This window comes from Strix aluco, chromosome 1, assembly GCF_031877795.1.
Source record: "Strix aluco isolate bStrAlu1 chromosome 1, bStrAlu1.hap1, whole genome shotgun sequence".
NCBI classification, from domain to species: domain Eukaryota; kingdom Metazoa; phylum Chordata; class Aves; order Strigiformes; family Strigidae; genus Strix; species Strix aluco.
The window spans coordinates 4119977-4139714 of record NC_133931.1 but is presented as its reverse complement, the minus strand read 5'-3'; the positions used below and the strand labels follow the sequence as shown (position 1 = coordinate 4139714).

Sequence of the window (19738 nt, the reverse complement as noted above, 5' to 3'; positions counted from 1 at the left end):
GCCACATGGAGGCGGTGACAAGCTGCCACTGGTTCTCCTCTGTCAATACCTAATGACCTCCTCCTCCAGCTGGTGATGGACATGGGCACTGTATGCAGAGAGCTGGGGATGAGTCTCTTGAACCAAGGAACAAGCACCAGGACAAGAGGGAATGGCCTCAAGCTGCGCCAGGGCAGGGTCAGACTGGCTCTTAGGAAGTATTTCTTTGCAGAAGGGGTTGTTGGGCGTTGGAATGGGCTGCCCAGGGCAGGGGGGGAGTCCCCATCCCTGGAGGGGTTGAAGAGTCGGATTGACCCAGCACTGAGGGATCTGGTGGAGTTGAGAATGGTCAGTGTGAGGTTCATGGTTGGACTGGAGGAGCTTCAAGGACTTTTCCAACCTTGATGATTCTGTGATTCTGTATGTGCCCTCAGGGTGGGAGAGGTGCCACCCCAGCTGCTGCAAAGCCCGAGGGCTGCGGGGACAGACCCCACTGGGGCTAGGGGGGAAGATACTGGTTGTTCCAGACTGGAAAGCAGGGGCAGTGCGGGGGCAGGCTCCTCTCCGAGCTGTTCCCAGCCACTCCAAGGCCACTGTGAGCTATTTTGTAGTGGCTGCATTTAATTTGAACAATAGTTCAGGGAGTGACGCTGCTCCTCCATCCTCCCCTCTTCCTCTGCATGCTCCGGCCCGCCCGCACCCGGTGCCCCACTCCCACCCGTGGAGGGACCCGGTGCCCTTGGCCAGGGATCACACTGTCCTGCTCCCAGGGCCTGGGGTTGAGTCATGTCTCATTGTGCTTTCTCTCCTCCTCCTCGCTGGGGATCACCCTGCAGGAACAGCAGCACCCGGGCGGTTTCTGTTTCCTGTCGTGGCACTGGAAAGGATGAAGAGGGCTGCCCCATCCTCCCGCTCCTGGCACGGGGGTGAGGCTGACCCAGGACACTCAGGAGGTGTGTAGACACAGACAGGCTCAGTGTCACACCTTGCAAAGCCCAGCCCAGGGAGGTTCAGGTTTATTTCTTTGCTGCTTTCACATCCCTTTGGCCTCTTCACTTTTAAGTGTGCCAGTAGAGGACAGGAATGGGGGACAGTCCCTGCCTCTCCCCTGAGCTTGGTGGGGTGAAGAGGGGAGGCTCTTGCCCTTGTTGGGGTTTAACCCCAGCCTGCACAGCCACTCCCCCACACTTCATAGCCCCATACCAGCTACTATGAAGAAAATTAACTCTACCCCTGCCAAAACCAGCACAGCCCTCCTCTGGGTAGGGATTTGGAGTGGCTCCTTCCCTGGTAAGGCAGGACCCATGCTCTCCCCTTGGTGCTGGTGAAAAAGCAAATTCATTGCTCAGGCCTAAAGTCAGATTTAGTGTGGTTTATGTTTTCACTTCTTCCTTAACCTCAGGTCCACTAAGAAAAGAGTGCAGCAGAGCTGGGTCTAGTCAAAAATGAACCCAACACTGTGTGGGCATCAACTGCTCTGATTGATACTGATTCTGAAGAAATACTGTCAGGAGCAGTCACAAATCAGTCAAGATTTTCCAACTGCTGGAAATGAAAGCAGGACAAGAGTTCTTCACACTGCAAGTTTAACTCTGTCAGCTGGCATCTGTAATCTGATGCAGAGGTCCCTCAGCTTTCCCCTCTTTCCTTGCTCGGAAGTGGTTAATTAACCACTCCACGTGGTTCATCAGTTTGGATGGGAACTGGTTTCTTTGTTTATGGTTGGTTTCAAAATAAAGCCTGACCTTATTTCCTCCTGAAATGCTCTCAGGCTCTCCTGTGCAGAGGATCCCACACCAGCGTAGCACTTTTAGAAGTATTAATTAAGCTCTGAGAAGCAGACGAGTATTATTTGTCTTGTACAGCTTCAGGAGGAGGAGAAGCAGCAGCATCACAGGAAGGACACACGCCTCCACTCCCATTCCCTACAAACAACACAGGAACACGAGCCACCAACTCTTACTGAAATGTTTATTAAGATCGAACTTCAGAACAACGGATCGGAACACAATGTCTTGTGGAGTAGAATATTTCTAAACTGATTTTTTTCTTTTCTAGGCATAAATGAAAAAAAAATAATCAAGATTATACAAAAAGAACAGAAAGTGCAGAACACAATAAAACAGTTCTCATGCAACAAATCTCTTTTTTTAACCTTAAAACAGAAAATAAGCTCAACAGTGTAGAAATAAAACCATACATACATTATGCCGTCTACGCACTCAAACATTCATCTGTGACGTTACTTTTCTTTATCCCTTTTTCCTCATAAAACAACATTATGTGTTTAACACATGCTTATAAACATTGCTAAACTCAGCAAGAGCTATTATAGTGCCCCAACTTAATAAGTTGATAAAAAAGTAGTTGTCATATGGCCAGTTCACAAAGGAACTAAATATTCTCTTTTTTTTTTTTTTTTTTCCCCCGCTATGAGATGCCTATATGCAGCTTTCTATTAATATGAGGCATTTAATATAAGCTGGTCATTTGGCTACCAAAAGGGCTTAGTGTTCATGTTACATCAGAAAAAAAAAAATAAATTAGGAACCGCCAATTTGTTGAGAGAAAAGTTCTGGTTTTTGGGGCTATTTACTCCAATTTGGCTATCACTAAGGACTGAATAGGTGCAGACTAAAGAAGGTGATCCCTAGTTTAGCTAAATGCTCCTAGAGCTTCACCCCCAACTTCAAAATTTAAGAAAAAACCCGTGTCAGAGCATATCAGATTGAATCGTGACCTGGATTGTCCGCTAAAGTTTTAGCAGGTCGCAAGGTCATCAAAAGCTTTTTAATTTTAGCAGATGGGGGGGAAGGGAAGGTATTTCTCCCTCCCGGGCACCCCTTGCAGTCCCCCGTGCTCCCCGGGGCGAGGGAAGGTGAGGTTGAAAGTCCGCAGGGCTGCCTGGGTTGAGGAACCAAACCAAATCGGTTTTCCAGGAGGTGAGCTTAATTTAAATTACAGCAAAAACTGGAACATCTTTTTGTTATTATCTAACTTGATTTCCTAACTGACCTGGCTGCTGAGCCTTGAAATCAAAACACCAGTCGATATTTGAGCTCCCGCAGCTCGCCTCTGCCAATGGCTCGTTCTGGATGCAACATGAGAAACAGAAAACTTTGGGTAGCTCCACTTTTTTAAAAATGACCATTTTCGACGCACTTTACAAACGTTCAGCTTTGTCGTTTAAGGAAGAATAACAGCTAGAGGACTCTCTGTAACCATAAAGTTTCTGCAAAGAAAAATAAAATTTGGTATTTCTTCTACACAGTCATTAACAACATTTCTGTGCAACATTTGGTGTTCGTTACATTTATTTGGCCTATTAAAAGGAAACAAGGACAAAACAGCTGCAAATAAAACCAACTTCTCTTTCACAATAGATACTTCAGATGCCGAAGCTGCTACATGTGCTTGGAATATCATGCAGGAGTTTACTTATTCATTTAAATAGGATACATATTTATAGCTGAGCTCGTCTCACATCGGACTAGGATGAGGGAAACCTGGAAGAACTCAGTTGAAAACATTGTTGAGTACAGTGACGACGAGCACACAACCACCAAAGATATTTTGGCCCGAGCAGTGTGTATATAAATGCATATACACACGGACACAGATACACACACACGCACCTAAAAAAACCCCAACTCTCAGTGACTGAACTACAATTCGTCGCAGGGACTGAACAACAGTGTCACACAACCTGGCTACGTGTCTACGCAAAAATTATTGAAAACGTGAGTGACCGCCGAACACGACTGCTGACCCCTGCGACGCGCCTCGGGGAAGGAAACCGCCCCTGAACTCCGCTCCTGCCCCGACGCGGAGGGAGCTCTCCCAGGAACAAACTGTGACTTTGTCCACCTTTATTTGTAAATGGGACCTCAACCCACACGCAAGGCCCCACTGGTAGGCACAAAAATCCTGCCTTTAATGGGGGATGTCGGAGGAAGGCCAAGCTCACCGCGGGCGGGCGGATGCGCTTCTAACGATGGAGCGGAGGTTTTAATGAGGTACCTGGCAATAATCACTGTTGTCGCTGTCGTTCCAAGTGCTGGGGGGATTCAGAGCAGATGGGAGAGGAATGAGAAAGGCTCAGCCCTCACTTCCGTGCCTCAGCGGAAAACCTCCCGCAAGCCGGTTTCACCACGGGAGCCGCATGCCAGCACCGGCATGAAAACTGGGAGGCTGAATTCACAGCTGCCTCCTTTTCTGCCCACCACGCCAGGAGTATTTCATAGCCTAGAAAAAGGCTCCAAGTGAAAGGGGAAAAGGACGTTGTGTGTTTCAAGGAGCACTAACCTCCCTTGGATTTACTGGCTTCCTCCCTTCTGATGATGAACAACCCAAATCTTTCCATAACTGCTTACTGCCAGCGCTAGCAAACGACCAGATTCATGTTATTAAAAGGCTATTTAGGTAATAAATCTCTATGAAAGTCATCTAACCAGCAGGAAGAGAAACATTCCTAAGAAATTATTGCTTCTGGAGTCTGAAATTGCCATCCATGAACAGCGCAGAGCCAACCGGACTCCTGCAGTAACGCAATGGTACAAAATCCACGCTACGCCCTTCCGAGTGGTTAAAGTTTGAGCTTCTCTGCTCTCATGGGAAATATTTCTAGACGTGCAGCTTACTGATGACAGCACTCAAGAATCTGAGCACTAACGGTGTCTCGTGTCCAAGGTGTTACATGTCACCAGAAGGACTGTAGCAGAATATGTGAAAATTGTTTACAGTATAGAGCAACACAGAATGAAACCACTAAACCTTAAGCCTACTGCAGTAAAGGTCCAAGGAGAAGGAGCACATGGGATGAATCTGACTATACAGTAATACCACAAACAAAAAAAATTATGCTTGCTATCACCAGGAATAAAATAAAGCCCCTTCAACTCTCTCTTCCCACAATTTGGGCAATAAACACATAAAATCTTACTACTTTACCTTTTAATCATGACCAAAAAAAATAATCATTTCTGTATCAAAAGATAAGGTAAGGGACACGTAAAGAAATCAATCAGTGCCCACTCTACCCTGAGAAGTGCCAGGGCTAGGAAAACTCTCTCAAATTCAAGAAAAAGCATTACTATGAAAGGTGTCAGGAGCCAGCGTGGTGGTTTCACAGGCTGGCCAAGGTACAGGAGATATTTTGGCTGGGGCTTTCCCAAGTTTATTCTTCTGGCACTACTACAAATACTTCAGCGTGTTTACAATGGATAATTATTTCCTTCAGCTTTACAGGGGAGTGAAACAGAGCTTCCTGCTACAAGGCACTGTGCATATTCACGCGTTACGAATGGTAATCAAACAGCCCCATAAACAACCCCAAATATGGATTTTAATGTCAAATTTTTACAAATGAGGCTATGCCAAATGCTGGCTGGGATGAAATTGGACCTGCCCTGCCTTGGATTGAAACCCTCTGGGTTCAAAACGTCCTTCCTCCCTCCTCGCCCTTCCTCTGACTGAGAAAGCTAAATAAATGTGTGTGAGCTCACCCCTCAAAACGGTTTCACATTCCCTCTGCTGGGTGTGAAGTGCGAGGGAGCTTCAACTTCTCCTCCCTCTATGCAGCTAGACCTTGGTCAGCTTGATGGTGCTGTGAAAGAAATCTTGTCTTATGAAGGTGCGAAGTGGAGAAATGACGATCTGAAACCACACCGATCCACGAAACTCATGGGGAAAAAGGGCAATTATGGCTGGCACTGGCCAGAAAATGCAGAGTTTTAAACTGTAGAAGAACCTTTCCAGAAGTAGAGATTAAAATAAGGAGTACTGGACAGCGTTCATTTAACCAAGACCAGAATCTTCAAGGAGCTTTAAAAATAAAATATTAAAGCCACTTTAAAAATATCTAACTCAGTGTGTATTTTACATTAATGCCAGTTATAGAGTGAAATACAACTCATCTCTGTTAGATATGAACATCACCAGAATATATTAAATGTAACTGAGATGATAAAATTCACGGCAGAAGTTCAGTTAAAGTATTTCTCACAACTGATTTCTTCAATAAGGTCTCATATTCTTCAGTAGTATTATTCCCCTGTTCTGAACACAGTTCACAGTATGTGTTCTAAATAAAAATATATTCACCTTAAAGAAAAAAAAAAAAGACTTTCTCAAGACACTTGAAAAAACAACCAACCAACCTAAGTCCTGTGTGATGACGTGTACTTTAGTACTCAGCGATTTCACCAGCCTAAAGCCAACGCTGTCACCCTCGACAGCACAGGACATCAGCACCGACTGAAAGCCTTCAGCTAAGAAACCCACGTGTGCCACCAGGAATTTGTCAACGATGCTGGCCGAGACTGCGCGTTCACTTCAAATATACCAAAACATACATTTCTTAAATACATTGACAATTCAAGTAATTTATTCAAAACTGCTTTTCATTTTGAAATATATATTCTTTTGAATGACTATATTGCAGCATGATTTACACATGCATTTTAAAGTACTGGAGTATGAGAAGTTTGAGGCAGCAGAAATCTTACAACGAGCTGCGATTTGTCTGCTCAGCACACGGATTGACTGCAGCCCGGAGGTCCATGCGAAAACGAGTAAACAGCATCACAAACACTTCTTATAAGACGACAAACAGAAGTTCGGTTTCTAAAGTTGCTATAAATGGCTGCTGGATCTCTGAGCCTTGGCTGCCCGTGGATTGGGGCACACTGCTAGCGATCCAAACGCTATTTTAAATCAGATTAGCACAACTCTTTCAAGCTCTTCACAGAAAAAATGTCTTTGCACTACAGCTATGTCCTGAATCAAGGAAGGGGGCGTGGAGGTTGCGCTGACGACATGGGTACAGCAGCTCGGAAGAGCTCCAGCCTGTAATTCCTCCGACACAGGGACTGGAACAGCAACACATGCTAGTGGATTGAATTTTAAGGCCTAAAAACTGTTTCTGACACAGATTTTTATACACCCAGACTATGCCATAAAATGATGGAGGTAGGCCTTCGGTTTACCTTGTTGTACTGACACCATGCCTTTAACCTTGGCTGCTGCGTTCACAGCCAGGAGGTTAAAGGATCATAAAAAGTGCAATTAATCAACAACTTCCTTTCCCTACGAAAGAGAATCCGCACGCCCCCTCCCACGAAGCTGACCCCAGAGACACCCTTTCTCCACGGCAGCTTCATCCCGAGATGATTAGGTTTAAATGCCAAGAAAACCCCCGAGTTCACCAGCACGCAAAACTCCCAGCTAAAAATTGTCACAGCGTATTCCAACGACATTCATAAAATTCAGCACTTGTGATAAAAACCTGTCAGTGCTGGTCACCTCTCCCAGTTGCTGCTCCTTCCATCTACAGTTCACATCACACACCCTCTCCGGACAAGCAGCAGACTTGGGAGTAGTTGTTGAACAGTATGACTAAAAGAATTCAAGGCAGTTTCTTAGAAACTGCAGTAATTGCTTTTGTTTTTCTTGAAAGAAACTGCAAATAAAACTATTCTGTAGTAATTGCACTAACAAAAACATGAAGTCTAAAATTAACGTTAAAGAACTGTAGCTGTCAGACCAATAATATCATGCGTATGAAAAAAAATTGTTCAAGATGTCTAAGCGTTTGATTCAGCTATTACACTAGTGAAATCTGAAATGTTCAGACAAAAAAATAGCAAGAGACTATAAGTTAAGATAGCTTCCATTTTCAGTTAGTTTAAAAACAGCTGAAAACTTACTTTTTCTAACTGCTAATTGTATACACTGTGAGTCTCATGCAGATTAATAAAACTTATTCAAAATCTAAATGTATTCTTAATAAAAAAGTGTTCAGAAATGATGTTTCTAAGTTGTAGAGAAAGCAATTAGCATCATAGCTACCTGTTCAAACCTATATTAAGGACTACAGAATTTCATTTACATTTTTGCATGAAACTGCATTTTCTTCTGCAATTTTAGCTACAAGTAGTGAAGATCCTAATTTGTTTTCCTGGAAAAAAAAAAAAAAAAGTTCTTGATCCTGCACCTGCACTCCCTGGAATGTGGGTGAACATTAAGTGACGCCTCACACGGCCGACTCGCCCTCCAGCTCCGACGCAGCAGTTCCTCTGCGCGTCAGCTTCAGCACGGTCGGCTTCTCGGTGCTTGTGCCGTTGCCCTCGGCTGTCTCTGGAGGACCCAGTCCTTTCTGTTCTTCCTTTGGCTCTTCGTTGACTTCGGGGTAAATCACCAAGAAGGTAGCTGTCAAAAAACCCAGGAAGGATCCCACTGAAGCCACCATGGGAATGACTCTGACTGTGCCAACTGCATCCACCACACCGCCAAGGGCAGAGGCCACGAGGATCTGGGAGATGTAAACCTGACATGACAGAATAGCGCAGTCTATGCCAAATCCTCGCTTTGAGTTCCCGGGGCTGTGGTGAATGTACTGGAAAAAGACAAGAAATGTTGTGTTAGGAGGTAAAACAACAGATGAAATCAAATATTTCAACACTAGTATCTTCCTCGAATTTCTCAGCCACGTGGTCAACTTTATGCCATCCCTGTGCATCATGCAGGCTGTACGTGTCCAGAGCAACAGCCTCCTTAGCCGCTTATCAACGGCCTCCTCATCTAACAACCAAGTTGTAGACACTTACTGGGGCACTCCTAGTGTGAACGTGGCTCCAAGATCACAGAATCATTCAGGTTGGAAAAGACCCTTGGGATCGTCGAGTCCAACCATCAGCCCCACTCTACAAAGTTCTCCCCTACCCCACATCCCCCAACATCTCACCCAAATTACCCTTAAACACACCCAGGGATGGTGACTCCACCTCCCTGGGCAGCCTTCCACTCTCTGACCACTCTTTCTGGGAAAAATTTTTTCCTAATGTCCAGTCTGAACCTCCCCTGTTGCAGTTTAAAGCCATTCCCTCTTGTTCTGTCACTAATCACCTGTGAGAAGAGACCAGCACCAACCTCTCTACAATGTCCTTTCAGGTAGTTCTAGAGAGTGATGAGGTCCCCCCTCAGCCTTCTCTTCTTCAAACTGAACAGTCCCAGCTCCCTCAATCTCTCCTCACAGGATTTGTCCTCCAGGCCCTTCCCCAGCCTCGTTGCCCTCCTCTGCACTCGCTTCAGCACCTCGAGATCTCTCTCATACTGAGGTGCCCAAAACTGGACACAACCCTCCAGGTGTGGCCTCACCAGTGCAGAGTACAGGGGCACTATCACCTCCCTACTTCTGCTGGTCACACTATTTCTAATCCAAGCCAGGATGCCGTTGGCTTTCTTGGCCACCTGGGCACACTGCTGGCTCCTGTTCAGCTGCTTGTCAATTAGAACCCCCAGATCCTTCTCTTCTAGGCAGTCCAGCCACACCTCCCCATTTTGTAAAAAAAAAAAAAATTTACACGAAACAGTTGGTGGAAATGATTTTTATGATTATAAAATGGAATTCCCCTCCCAATCCCAGTGCAGAAACATGTTAAAATAAACAATCCTCCTCTAATTTGTAATTCAAATGGAACAGTGTTAAGAAATGGAAAGTAAACCTGACCTCGTTGCCTTGTATCTCCCCAAACCTACAGCTGCATTTCCAGGCTCACCTCAGTATCTAAGACTGTGAAGAACTTGAGTAATGCTAACGTAATACGTCAGAAACAGTAGTAACAACTAGGAGTATAATAAATACTCCAATAATTATTTCATCTCTCTTCATATGCACCCAAATCCTTTTATACCTCAGCACAGGGTGAAGCAATCATGACCCCACTGAGCCAATGTGACGCTAATACCATCTGATTTAAATGGCAGCTCTTGCTATTTACCATCAAGGACTAATCTGTGCTTTGGCACACATCCCAACAAAGCTGGCATCTCAAATAATGAGATTTAATAAATCCATTTTGCCACTGTGATCTTCAGAGAAACGTGACTGCTCTGCCTTGATTAAAATATTCAAAATATTCCACGTACCTGTTTAATATCATGGTATTGTCCCAAAAGCGCGTAGGGGCAGTAGGAGATACTCATAGAGACTATTCCCATCGTGCTGATCATTATCATGGTGACATACACGTTGGGGAACATAGCCATCACTGCAGTGCCAAGAGAAAAACCCAGCGTGCCCAGGATGTAGATCACTTTTATACTAAGGTCATAGTTGTCCAAGTATTTCTGCAACAAGGCTGCAGAGATCAAGAATAAAACATAAATATCAGTTTAACTGGTCAAGTTTTTGTGTGGCCATGACAGCTCGATACGCTATTTAGGACTCTGACACTCACTGTGTTATTGGGCTTGTCTTAGCAGCACAGCTCAGCCCTCACTGGGAAAAGGACATATTGCTGCTTCAGAAACCGGGGAACAAATGAGCTCAGAGACTTGCCTAAACCACACTACAACTCTGAGGCAGAGCAAAATGCTTTGAGACTCAAACGTATCATGGTCCACTCAGCCCACTTAGTAATTTTACCTATTTATTAACTTTATCCATGCAGGTACACTCTGAGCACAGAGGAGATCCAGTTTCTAATGCAAGCACATTCGCTAAACAAAGCCATCAGGTCACTGGCATTTATAGCCACGTTTCAATTTGTGGGCAGGAACAAGCTGCCCACCTGAGCTTCAACTGGACATGTCTCAACAAAGAGGCAGTCCCCACCATACTGATCTGTGCAGACGTGCCCGCACACATGCTGCAAAAGGCAGAATTTAAGTTTGGCAAAAGCTCTCAATTTCATAGTCCATTCCACGCCCAAACTGTCTGTAGTTGATTTATCTGTTATTAGAGAGCATGAAAGACTTTCAGAAATATATATTTATATTTCTGATTTTAAAAAGTCTTTGCAAAAACCCTCTTACATATGCTCGAATCCTCTAAAAAGCATAATTTTAGTTTCCTGATGACTAGCTAAATGCCATTCAATATCCTCTGATATCATTTTGTGCTTTATGCACTTAACCAATCTGTTCATATTTCCACCTCTATATTTGGAGGAATTTTTTAATATTGATTCTTAAAGAAGCCCCTCCCTTTAAGACCACATGAAGTGCTTTTCCAAAATAGCCTTCACCCCAAACAAGGAGGCAGATGCTAACTGAAGCAGAGCCAGTTTTACCTTGCAAAGACGTATCAGAGGTGCATTCCACTGTCTGATAGTGCAGTCTCTTACCTGAACAAACAGCAGCAGTAGCAGCATAAATTACCAGTCCCCAGCATCCCATCTGAACTCCAGCATTATAGGCATGTAACTCCGTTGAGTTAGAAGGGGCCTGCAACAAACACAAACGCAAAGCTGTTTTCTTGTAACGAGCACATCTCAAACGAGTAACTAGGCAGGTCTGCCAATGGGAACTGTTCTCTTACCTTTGGATCGCCCCGAAAGATGACCTGTCCCATGAAATCTGTATAGAACACAGCTTCAGCAATGATTGAAAACCAAGTTAAGAGGTGACAGACACACAGTCTCAGCAGCTCCTTTGGCATCTTTAGCATCGACAACCACAAGAGTCTGACAGTGGTTTCAGTTTCCCCTTCTTCGCTCTCCGTGTCTCCGCTTGAATTTGTGGTGCCACTCTGATTCCTGTGCCTGTACCTCTGTCGCTGCCGCTTCTGCATGTCATAGATATCATTCATGCTGCGTGAGGACTTTATCAAGACGATGGCATTGGCCCGCCGAAAGCGGTAACGGTGGGAGCCTATTTTGCCATAGTAGGAGAAGGTGTAAGATGGCTGACGGTAGAACATGTGCCTCCGCCTTCGCATGGAGTTTGAAGTACTAGACTGCTTCATGCCTATTCTAGCGTGTCCATTGAGGAACTCTTTTGGTAGGGAGCCATTCACGTTTGGGACTTTATCTTCATTTAAGCGATTATCAAGCAACATTTCCTCCTCTTTCTCATTGTCCCTGAGGAAACCAGACAGGTGGTTAAGTTTTGACTTCATGATCTCTTGGCTTGTGTTGTGGGGAGTGTTTGGATATGAAGCATCCTGAAAAATGGAGGGTTCGATGTCATGCAGAAAAAGCAGCTCTGACTCAATTTCCAATGTAGCATCGGGCATGTGCAGAACCGAGTCACTTTTACTTCTTACAATGTTCACCTCAAGGAACTCCATATTGAGATCATGCTCTGATTGAACCTCGTCATGGAACATAGAGGCTCCATACGGCTCTTCCTCACTAATTACATTCAGTCGATTCAGAGGGGGGAGACTACCACTGAATTTGACACTAGAAAGTGTGTCGTCTCCATCATCAATCCTGTCCTGCTGAGGGTTATATTGCTCTTCTTCAATGCTAAAAAGGTGGAGAGCAACGGAGACAGAGAAAATAATGGCTGCAAAGAAGAAAAGGACTTGCTCTTGAGATTTAAAAATACCACCCAAGAAGGTCTGTGTCCAGTCCAGCCCTCCTAACATATAACCGATTGCTCCTCCAAGACCTGTGGAAGAGAAAAAAAGAGAAGTGAGTTCAGAAAAAATCAATTCAGTCACAACTTGGTCATCAGGACGACTTGACAGCTGCCAAAAACATACTGACGAACTCCGTACCAGCTGAAAACGCATGGATGTTAAGGGCCATGTCTTGCTCTTCGCTGTCCACCACATCCAACAAATAGGCCCGAATCGGCCCTTCTGTTGCATCAGCACAGAAGTCCAACACCACAACGCCAAGGACTGTGAGAACTATACCGATGGGCTGCTTGTCCGGGACATCGCCAATAGCCAGACCTGAGGAAGAATGGAAGAGGAATCTGAGCATGTCAGACAAAAAGGGAAAACTACTAAGAGCAAGGTTAAGTTCCTTAAGAAAAGGATGGTCAACGCACTCATTGGAAACATTCCTTTACAGAATAAAATGCCAATTTCAACCCTTGGACAGCTTCATAGGTGGCCTGGGATAAAGATTATGTTTTTACCTTTGTAAGACTGAAATTTATTTTTCAAAATGTTATTTTTAAAGTATCTTTTAAACCTTTGAGAGCATTGGATATTAATTCATGTTTCTTGCATGTATTTTCCTTCAAATGCTGAAGGCTGTTTCATAAAAGACAGCCATGGTGAGAGAGGAGAGCACCCAAAAGCAAGATGACATACTTCATCTGTCAGTTACAAACAGAGGTAACCCCACTGCTGACAGCATTCCTGACACGGTGCCTGACATGCAATGGTCGGATAAAGTGAAATTTAACCCCTTCACCTCTCTCTTTGCATTTCTTAAGCATTCATATTTTCTAGATCATTTTTATAAGCAAAACTTCTAATGATGAAGCAACACGAAGGTACTTTGCATTGCAAAAAGCATCAGTCAGCTTGTGTTGACAGCACGGGATGAAATGTTTTTTGTCTACAGAGTAGAAAGGCAGCATTAGTGTATAAATGAAGAATTTTTCATGAAATGAAACACTGACAAAAGCATGGATTACTTGAATCAGAGAGATTTAGAAGTTACACATGCAAGACTGATAAAACCATTAGCGTAACTGATGAAAATGACTGTGGAAAGAGATGAACTGGCTAAGCCGCCAAAAATCATCTAAATCTCAAGCGCTGTGATTCCTGCATATTCATTCCTCATTTATACTAAGTCCTCTGAATGCTAAAGAAGTTGATACGTGTTCCACGCTCGGCTGAATCTTACAGCAGAAAACACCAAGGGTGTCAGTGCTTTAGATTTGCTGGAAACCTGAACAGTGCACGCAGTGGAGAGAAGGAGAGCTGAGTAAGATCTATACACAGCTGTTCGCCTGGGACGTGGTTGGGTTACTATCAGGATTAGTGAACCTCTTTTTTAGCACACTCCTGTGCACCTTGTTCCCCTCCCTGTAACTCCTATTGCCAGAGGCCAGGTTATGAAGAAGGGCACAATGACCCCCTCAGTTTTTGCAGCATCTCCTGTAGCCCCAAACTGAAATTAGGATTGCAAGTAACTGGAGACTAAGGACAGGAAAGTGCAAACATAAAATGGGAAGATAACAGACAATAAAATCATACAGGGTCCACCTAGAAGAAAATCTGGTTACAAATGAGGCCTTTTCCTGCAAACCACTAGACACCCCCTTTTGTGAAAGACTGGTAAGTAATGCCTTTTCTCTCTGAAAAGTGACACAAACCACCGTTTCAAAAACTTCGATTAAAGACACATTAATATGGCTTTATCATATTGTACATCTGCTCTAAATAGTAGCTCAAGTGCTGTCTTATGCTGATGTAAATAGAGCGTAAGTGGCAAATCTCTATCCTCTAGGATGGAACAGGTCTAGAGAAGACCATGGAGCAGCTCTCACTTCAGTTTGCTCCAGGCTCCCCTGAGAGAGGCACAGCAGTGTTTAAAGTGCTCTTCAGGAGAGGGTTTTCATTCAAAATCTACCACAACCATGTGCCAGGAACAGATGCACAAAGCATACAGCTCACTTCCACGGCTCATTACAAGAACCTCTGTGTTTTAAATAAGTTTCATTGCACAAAAGTACCACACTGGAGTATCTGGAAAGCACAGGTTTTCTAGAAAGCTACACAACAGACTGTATTACTGTGCAACAAAGAACTAGAGACAAATTGAAGACAGTATTTTGTGCTGATTTATTAGAAGGTGAGACACCTCAAAATAAGCCTATAAACTGTGTATGAGGTTTGCTTGCCATTATCAATGGCTACCGACCTAAACTATTGTGTGGAAGTAAGAGCTTGCTATCAATTAAAATCTTGTAAGAGGGCTGCAGTCTAGCATCTTGCATACATCTGGAGGAGGAGGAGTAAGTCTTGGAGACACAACAACAAAGTACAATTATTACCATATGATCGCAATTCAAATAATTAATATTTATTGCTTGAGTAAATTAAAAAAGCATAAGCTAAATGTTATTCATCTGAACAGTTTGTCCACTGCAGTTTGCAGAAAATTGAAAACCATCATATGGCATCCCAATCTGGCTTTAAAAAGCTAAGATGCTGAGCCAAGGTAATGTTCCACTCATTTCCCTCAATTAGTAAAACTTTTTCACAATAGAGCTGCATCTAACCCAAAAAAAAAGCGTGCCAAGAGGATATTATTAGGTGCTAAGTTCCTTTCATTTGCATCAGTCCAACCATGATGTAAACATTTCCCCAAATGTACTTGCTGTCACCTCTCCTACACTAAATTTACAAAGAGATTGTAGATTGTAGATTAAGTTCTGTAGTAAACTATGTTCAAGGGAAACTATTTTTACCAGCTTTGATGGGGGCTCAGGAAAAATTATTTTCCCACATAGTTTTTGATAAACAAATATTAACTGTGTTCTGGACTTTTTCAATACCAGGTCTAAGAAAAGCACAAGAAAAAGTGAAAAGATAATTTTTGAAATAATGCTGGAAACAGGATGTGTTGCCAGATATGCATTAAAGGGAAAATGGATCACAACAGGAAACATTTCCCTGTGAACAGGTTGCTACAATTTTCCCATGTCAAGGATCGACCAAATTCGTCTCAGCGACTGCAAACATTATGCTGGCAACCATTGTATTAATAACACTGTATGACCAGTTTCAGCTATGATTGCACAATACTTAGCACAGCACTGTAACTTTCGAATAAGAATAAAAACATGCAAGATGGATAGCTCAAACGCAGTGCTGCAGAGATTTCTCATGATTTTTAACTCTAAACGTAAGTTAAATCAATGGCATATCATTATCTTTACTTCCTACATAAAAAATCTTAAAGCAGATACGTTAGCAAGAGATATACACAGGTGGTTTCCTCATTATTTACCTATAACAGAACCATTAAGGAAAAGTGCAACTCCAAAGAGGACACCAATGCAGAGAGCAAGAATAAAAGGCCGCCGGCGGCCCCAGCTCAGCGTGCAGCGGTCACTAGCCGAACCTATAAGTGGAGTGAAGATCAAGCCCAGGATAGGGCTAAGGAACCAAGTGAGGCTGTAGTATTGTTCAGGAAGACCTAAAACAAAGAGAAAAATGATGTAAAGGTTATGTGGTACACACCAAACATTTCACTTTATACATGAAATTTTGTTATACCTTTGAAAACTGTTAATTGATCAGTAATTTACCTAAAGTAAGCTCTGTCCCAGATGAACAACTCAGTTAAGATTTCTTATCAATGGTTAAAATAACCAGTTAAGGAAAGCACAGATCATATAACTTTCAAATAACTGGGCAATAAGAAGGTAACAATTAGATATATTTAAGTTACTGAAATAGAAGTTAATAAGAAAAGAGATCTAAAAGTGGAATCACTAGTAACTACTGTCCAAAAATATGACACTTTGAATTTTGTTGAGCGTGCTGAATTTTTTTTGACAGGGGTGTTGGTGGGGATGGCCTCTGTGAAAAACTAGCAGCCACGGTCCGCTGCGTAGAAGCCAAACAACTTTGCTGCATCCTCTATGCGTTTGTGGCCTATAAAAACAAAGATCTTTGGGATGCTTGGAAAGCCACCTGGTTGTTGTATACGCATATCCCCTTCCCAGCAAAACTTTTAACATTCAACAGGAGTTGAACATAATAGTGGTACTATTCATCTAAGACCATCACCCTTTTCACAGAATCGTCTAGGTTGGAAAAGACCTTGAAGATCATCTAGTCCAACCATTAGCCTAACACTGACAGTTCTCGGCTCCACCAGATCCCTCAGCGCTATGTCGACCCGACTCTTAAACACCTCCAGTGATGGGGACTCCACCCCTGCCCTGGGCAGCCCATTCCAACGCCCAACAACCCCTTCTGCAAAGAAATACTTCCTAAGAGCCAGTCTAAACCTTCCCTGGCGCAGCTTCAGGCCATTACCTCTTGTTCTATCACTTATTACTTGGTTCAAGAGACTCATCCCCCCTCTCTGCACCCTCCTTTCAGGGAGTTGTAGAGAGCGATGAGGTCTCCCCTCAACCTCCTCTTCTCCAGACTAAACCCCCCCCAGTTCCCTCAGCTGCTCCCCATCAGACCTGTGCTCCAGACCCTGCACCAGCTTTTCTGGTGGTGGTCTTAGATTTAATGGACTGAGAATGATGGACAGAATTTGACTGTCATATGAAATAATCCATTTCTACGCATAAACCACGTTTACTTATAAAATTGAACAATGGAGAACAAAAGAAAAAGCAATTATTAATCTCTAGAGAAATCTAAGGAGGCTTATCTCCACTGTCCTTAGTTTTTTTCAGAACTGAGGTGACTCTTCATAGGATCAGATGGAAACAAATTGGATTTATTATGTAATATTTACTAAAAAAAAAAAACAAAACAACTTTTTACAAATAATTTCTGGAGAAGGAAAGCAAGCCCCGAAGCCCTGCTTTACACCTCTCCGGCATGGAGAGCAATGGCCTGCAGATGGCAGGCTGGCCCAGAAGAGCAGCTACACTCGGGTCCTTGAAGATCTGTCCCTCTCTCAGTTGATCAGCACAGGTCAGGTAACCACTTCGATGTGTTTCTTAGCAAAGCATTAAAACCCAGCCAATCAATTTCTTGCAGTCCAACTGACACCAAGACTAAAAAACTTGGTATCTTTACCCTAGGAAGGTAAATCAGTTATTATTCAAAACCACGTATCGTGAGTGTGAGTAGCATTCAACCTTTGCTGGCGAGATCAATCTGTACCTTGTGCTCCCTGTTCAGCACACTGAGGCATCCATTACTGAGCAGGATTATACCAATCCCTGTCCCAAATGGCCTACGCTGCAAATGTGGAAGTCTAATCTCCTGCTGCTTAAAGTACCATCAAATCTTGACTAACAATGCTGACTTCTTCCATGAGATAAATCAGGTTTTCCCAAGACTGTTGTGCGCTCTGTGGTGATACAGAGATTATATTATAGGACAATTGGCTGCATATTCAAAAAATTCAAAAGAAAATTTGCCATAAATAACCAATTTCATCATCAGGATTCAAAACCCGGGTCTGAGGCCAGGACCTATGTGATTTCACTCAGCTTTGGCTAACGAACAAGCTAACGGCGACAGCCGCCTTATGCCTACAGAGTTATTGGAAGAGACTTGTCTCTTCCAAACCCACCCGACCTGTGTTTTTGGACCAAATATGCCCATAAATGCCCCACCCACAGGGGACGGCATCATGGTTTAGTCATCTTTCCCTGTTACAGGCAGCTGAAGGCCTGTACAGGAGGCCAATACTCCACATCAGCACTTACTACGTAACTACTGACTCCTTTTGCGGCAGGTTTTTTGATCTCTAGGAAAGGGCTGTGTTTGTACAGATCGCACCTCGTCCATGTTATAGTTCAAACCACTACCTCTTGCATGTCCTTTACAACTGTTCGGTGATGTCTTGGCTGGCACAGAGCTTTTAGCTGAGACCTACTTAGTAGGGGGGCATATTAGGTTTAAAGCTCTTGTTCAAGAAGCCACAGTTGTTAGCACCATCTCTCCAGACGCCAACACTTATCTGCACCACCCAGCTTCTCTTAATGAGTGCTATCCTATCCTAATCATAGGTGCAAATCAGCAAGCCAGTAATCCCAATAAAAGTGCAGGGAAAACCTCCATCTCTCTGTGGTTTTAACATTCTCTTTAACTTCACCGAGTTCAACAGCCTTCCCAAGCACACGAGCAGGTTCAGGCACTGCGTGTTTAACTGGCACCTCACCTGCTCCAAGATACGAACACTTATCAATGCCTGAGCTGGCATATAGATGTTCATATATAGTTCAAAGAATGTAAAACTAAATGGTTTAGGCTGAATAATTTTTCTGCAGGACATAGAAGAAATGGTAATGTGTAAATACTCATCCCATTTTGCCTCCTCAGAGCTATCCTATTGAGCAGCAGTTGTGCATCAGAGGTTGCTATTGTGTCATGCCAAGTCACCACAGCGAGGCTATTTTAAACAAATTTAGAAGCTATAGCTTAACCAACCATCACTGATCTTTATTGTAGTGATCACCAACACCTGAAACAATTTCATGTCGTATCACTGCAAGAGGGCTCTATGTTGGGAACAGAAGTTTCTGTTGTGAATGATGCTGTGACTTGTGAATTATGAGCTGGGACATCTCAGTGGAGCTCATCCATCAGTAAACACTCGAGAGATGTTGGGAAGGTTTTACAATAAATCATACAGTTGCTTTAAATAAACACAGGGAAATGAAGAGTAGCAAGAGCTCTGATATCAGCATTACAAGCATCACCCTATCTTATATGAATAAACAGCCTTAGACAGAAGTAAAATGGACACAATTAAAAGACTCTCCTTTTAATATTCCAGCATTCACTGAGACAACCAACTTGTTTTAATGGAGACTATGAGCAGAAACAACAAGGAAACACTAGGACAGCAGGGACATGCAACAGGAGTGTATATTCAGGGGCACTGGGGCTTGCACAGCTCACTGTCCCTCTGTCCTTGTGGTCACTGCTTTGTCTGTCTCCAGGCTACAATGGCACTTCTCTGTGGTATATACAAATTTTAACAAAAAGAAAATTGCTGGGAACACTCAATCTATTCAAAATGTTGATTCAAAGTGACTTCTGCAGAGAATTAAAACCCGTTTACAAATATTTTTTCGTTCAACTGTAAAAATTGCACTTTTCTAAATTGGAAAGATAGGTGGTTTTTTATGCTTTAAAGCCACAGTTAACCAATTGTCATAAAAATGTCCTAAGATTGTTAAAAACCACAGTGATTTTTACTGCTAGCGTTACTTGGACTTCAGTACTTTCAAGATCAATTTTGCAGGTAATAACTCAAAATCAGATTAAGGCCTGCATTCTGGTTTGATTTTATAGGTCAGTAAAAGAAAGGAAAAAAGGTTTTTTACCCAACCCCTGTTACATGTCCACAATTAG

At 43.3% G+C, this 19738-nt stretch overlaps 1 protein-coding gene across 7 annotated transcripts in view; it reads right to left on the bottom strand.

The window, feature by feature from the left end:
- Window positions 1–1933: 1933 nt before the first annotated feature.
- SLC45A4 (solute carrier family 45 member 4) overlaps window positions 1934–19738 on the bottom strand; it is a 90863-nt gene continuing 73058 nt past the window's right edge. For 6 of the 7 annotated variants that reach the window (XM_074831984.1, XM_074832247.1, XM_074831812.1 and 3 more), the window contains 6 exons: window positions 15687–15875; window positions 12485–12664; window positions 11300–12375; window positions 11106–11205; window positions 9907–10118; window positions 1934–8374 (listed from right to left, as the gene is read on the bottom strand). In XM_074831984.1, coding sequence (XP_074688085.1) covers window positions 8012–8374; window positions 9907–10118; window positions 11106–11205; window positions 11300–12375; window positions 12485–12664; window positions 15687–15875 — 2120 coding nt within the window. In that variant the 3' untranslated portion in view covers window positions 1934–8011. The remainder of the gene's footprint in view (window positions 8375–9906; window positions 10119–11105; window positions 11206–11299; window positions 12376–12484; window positions 12665–15686; window positions 15876–19738) is intronic. The other variant, XM_074832344.1, reaches the window with a different exon arrangement.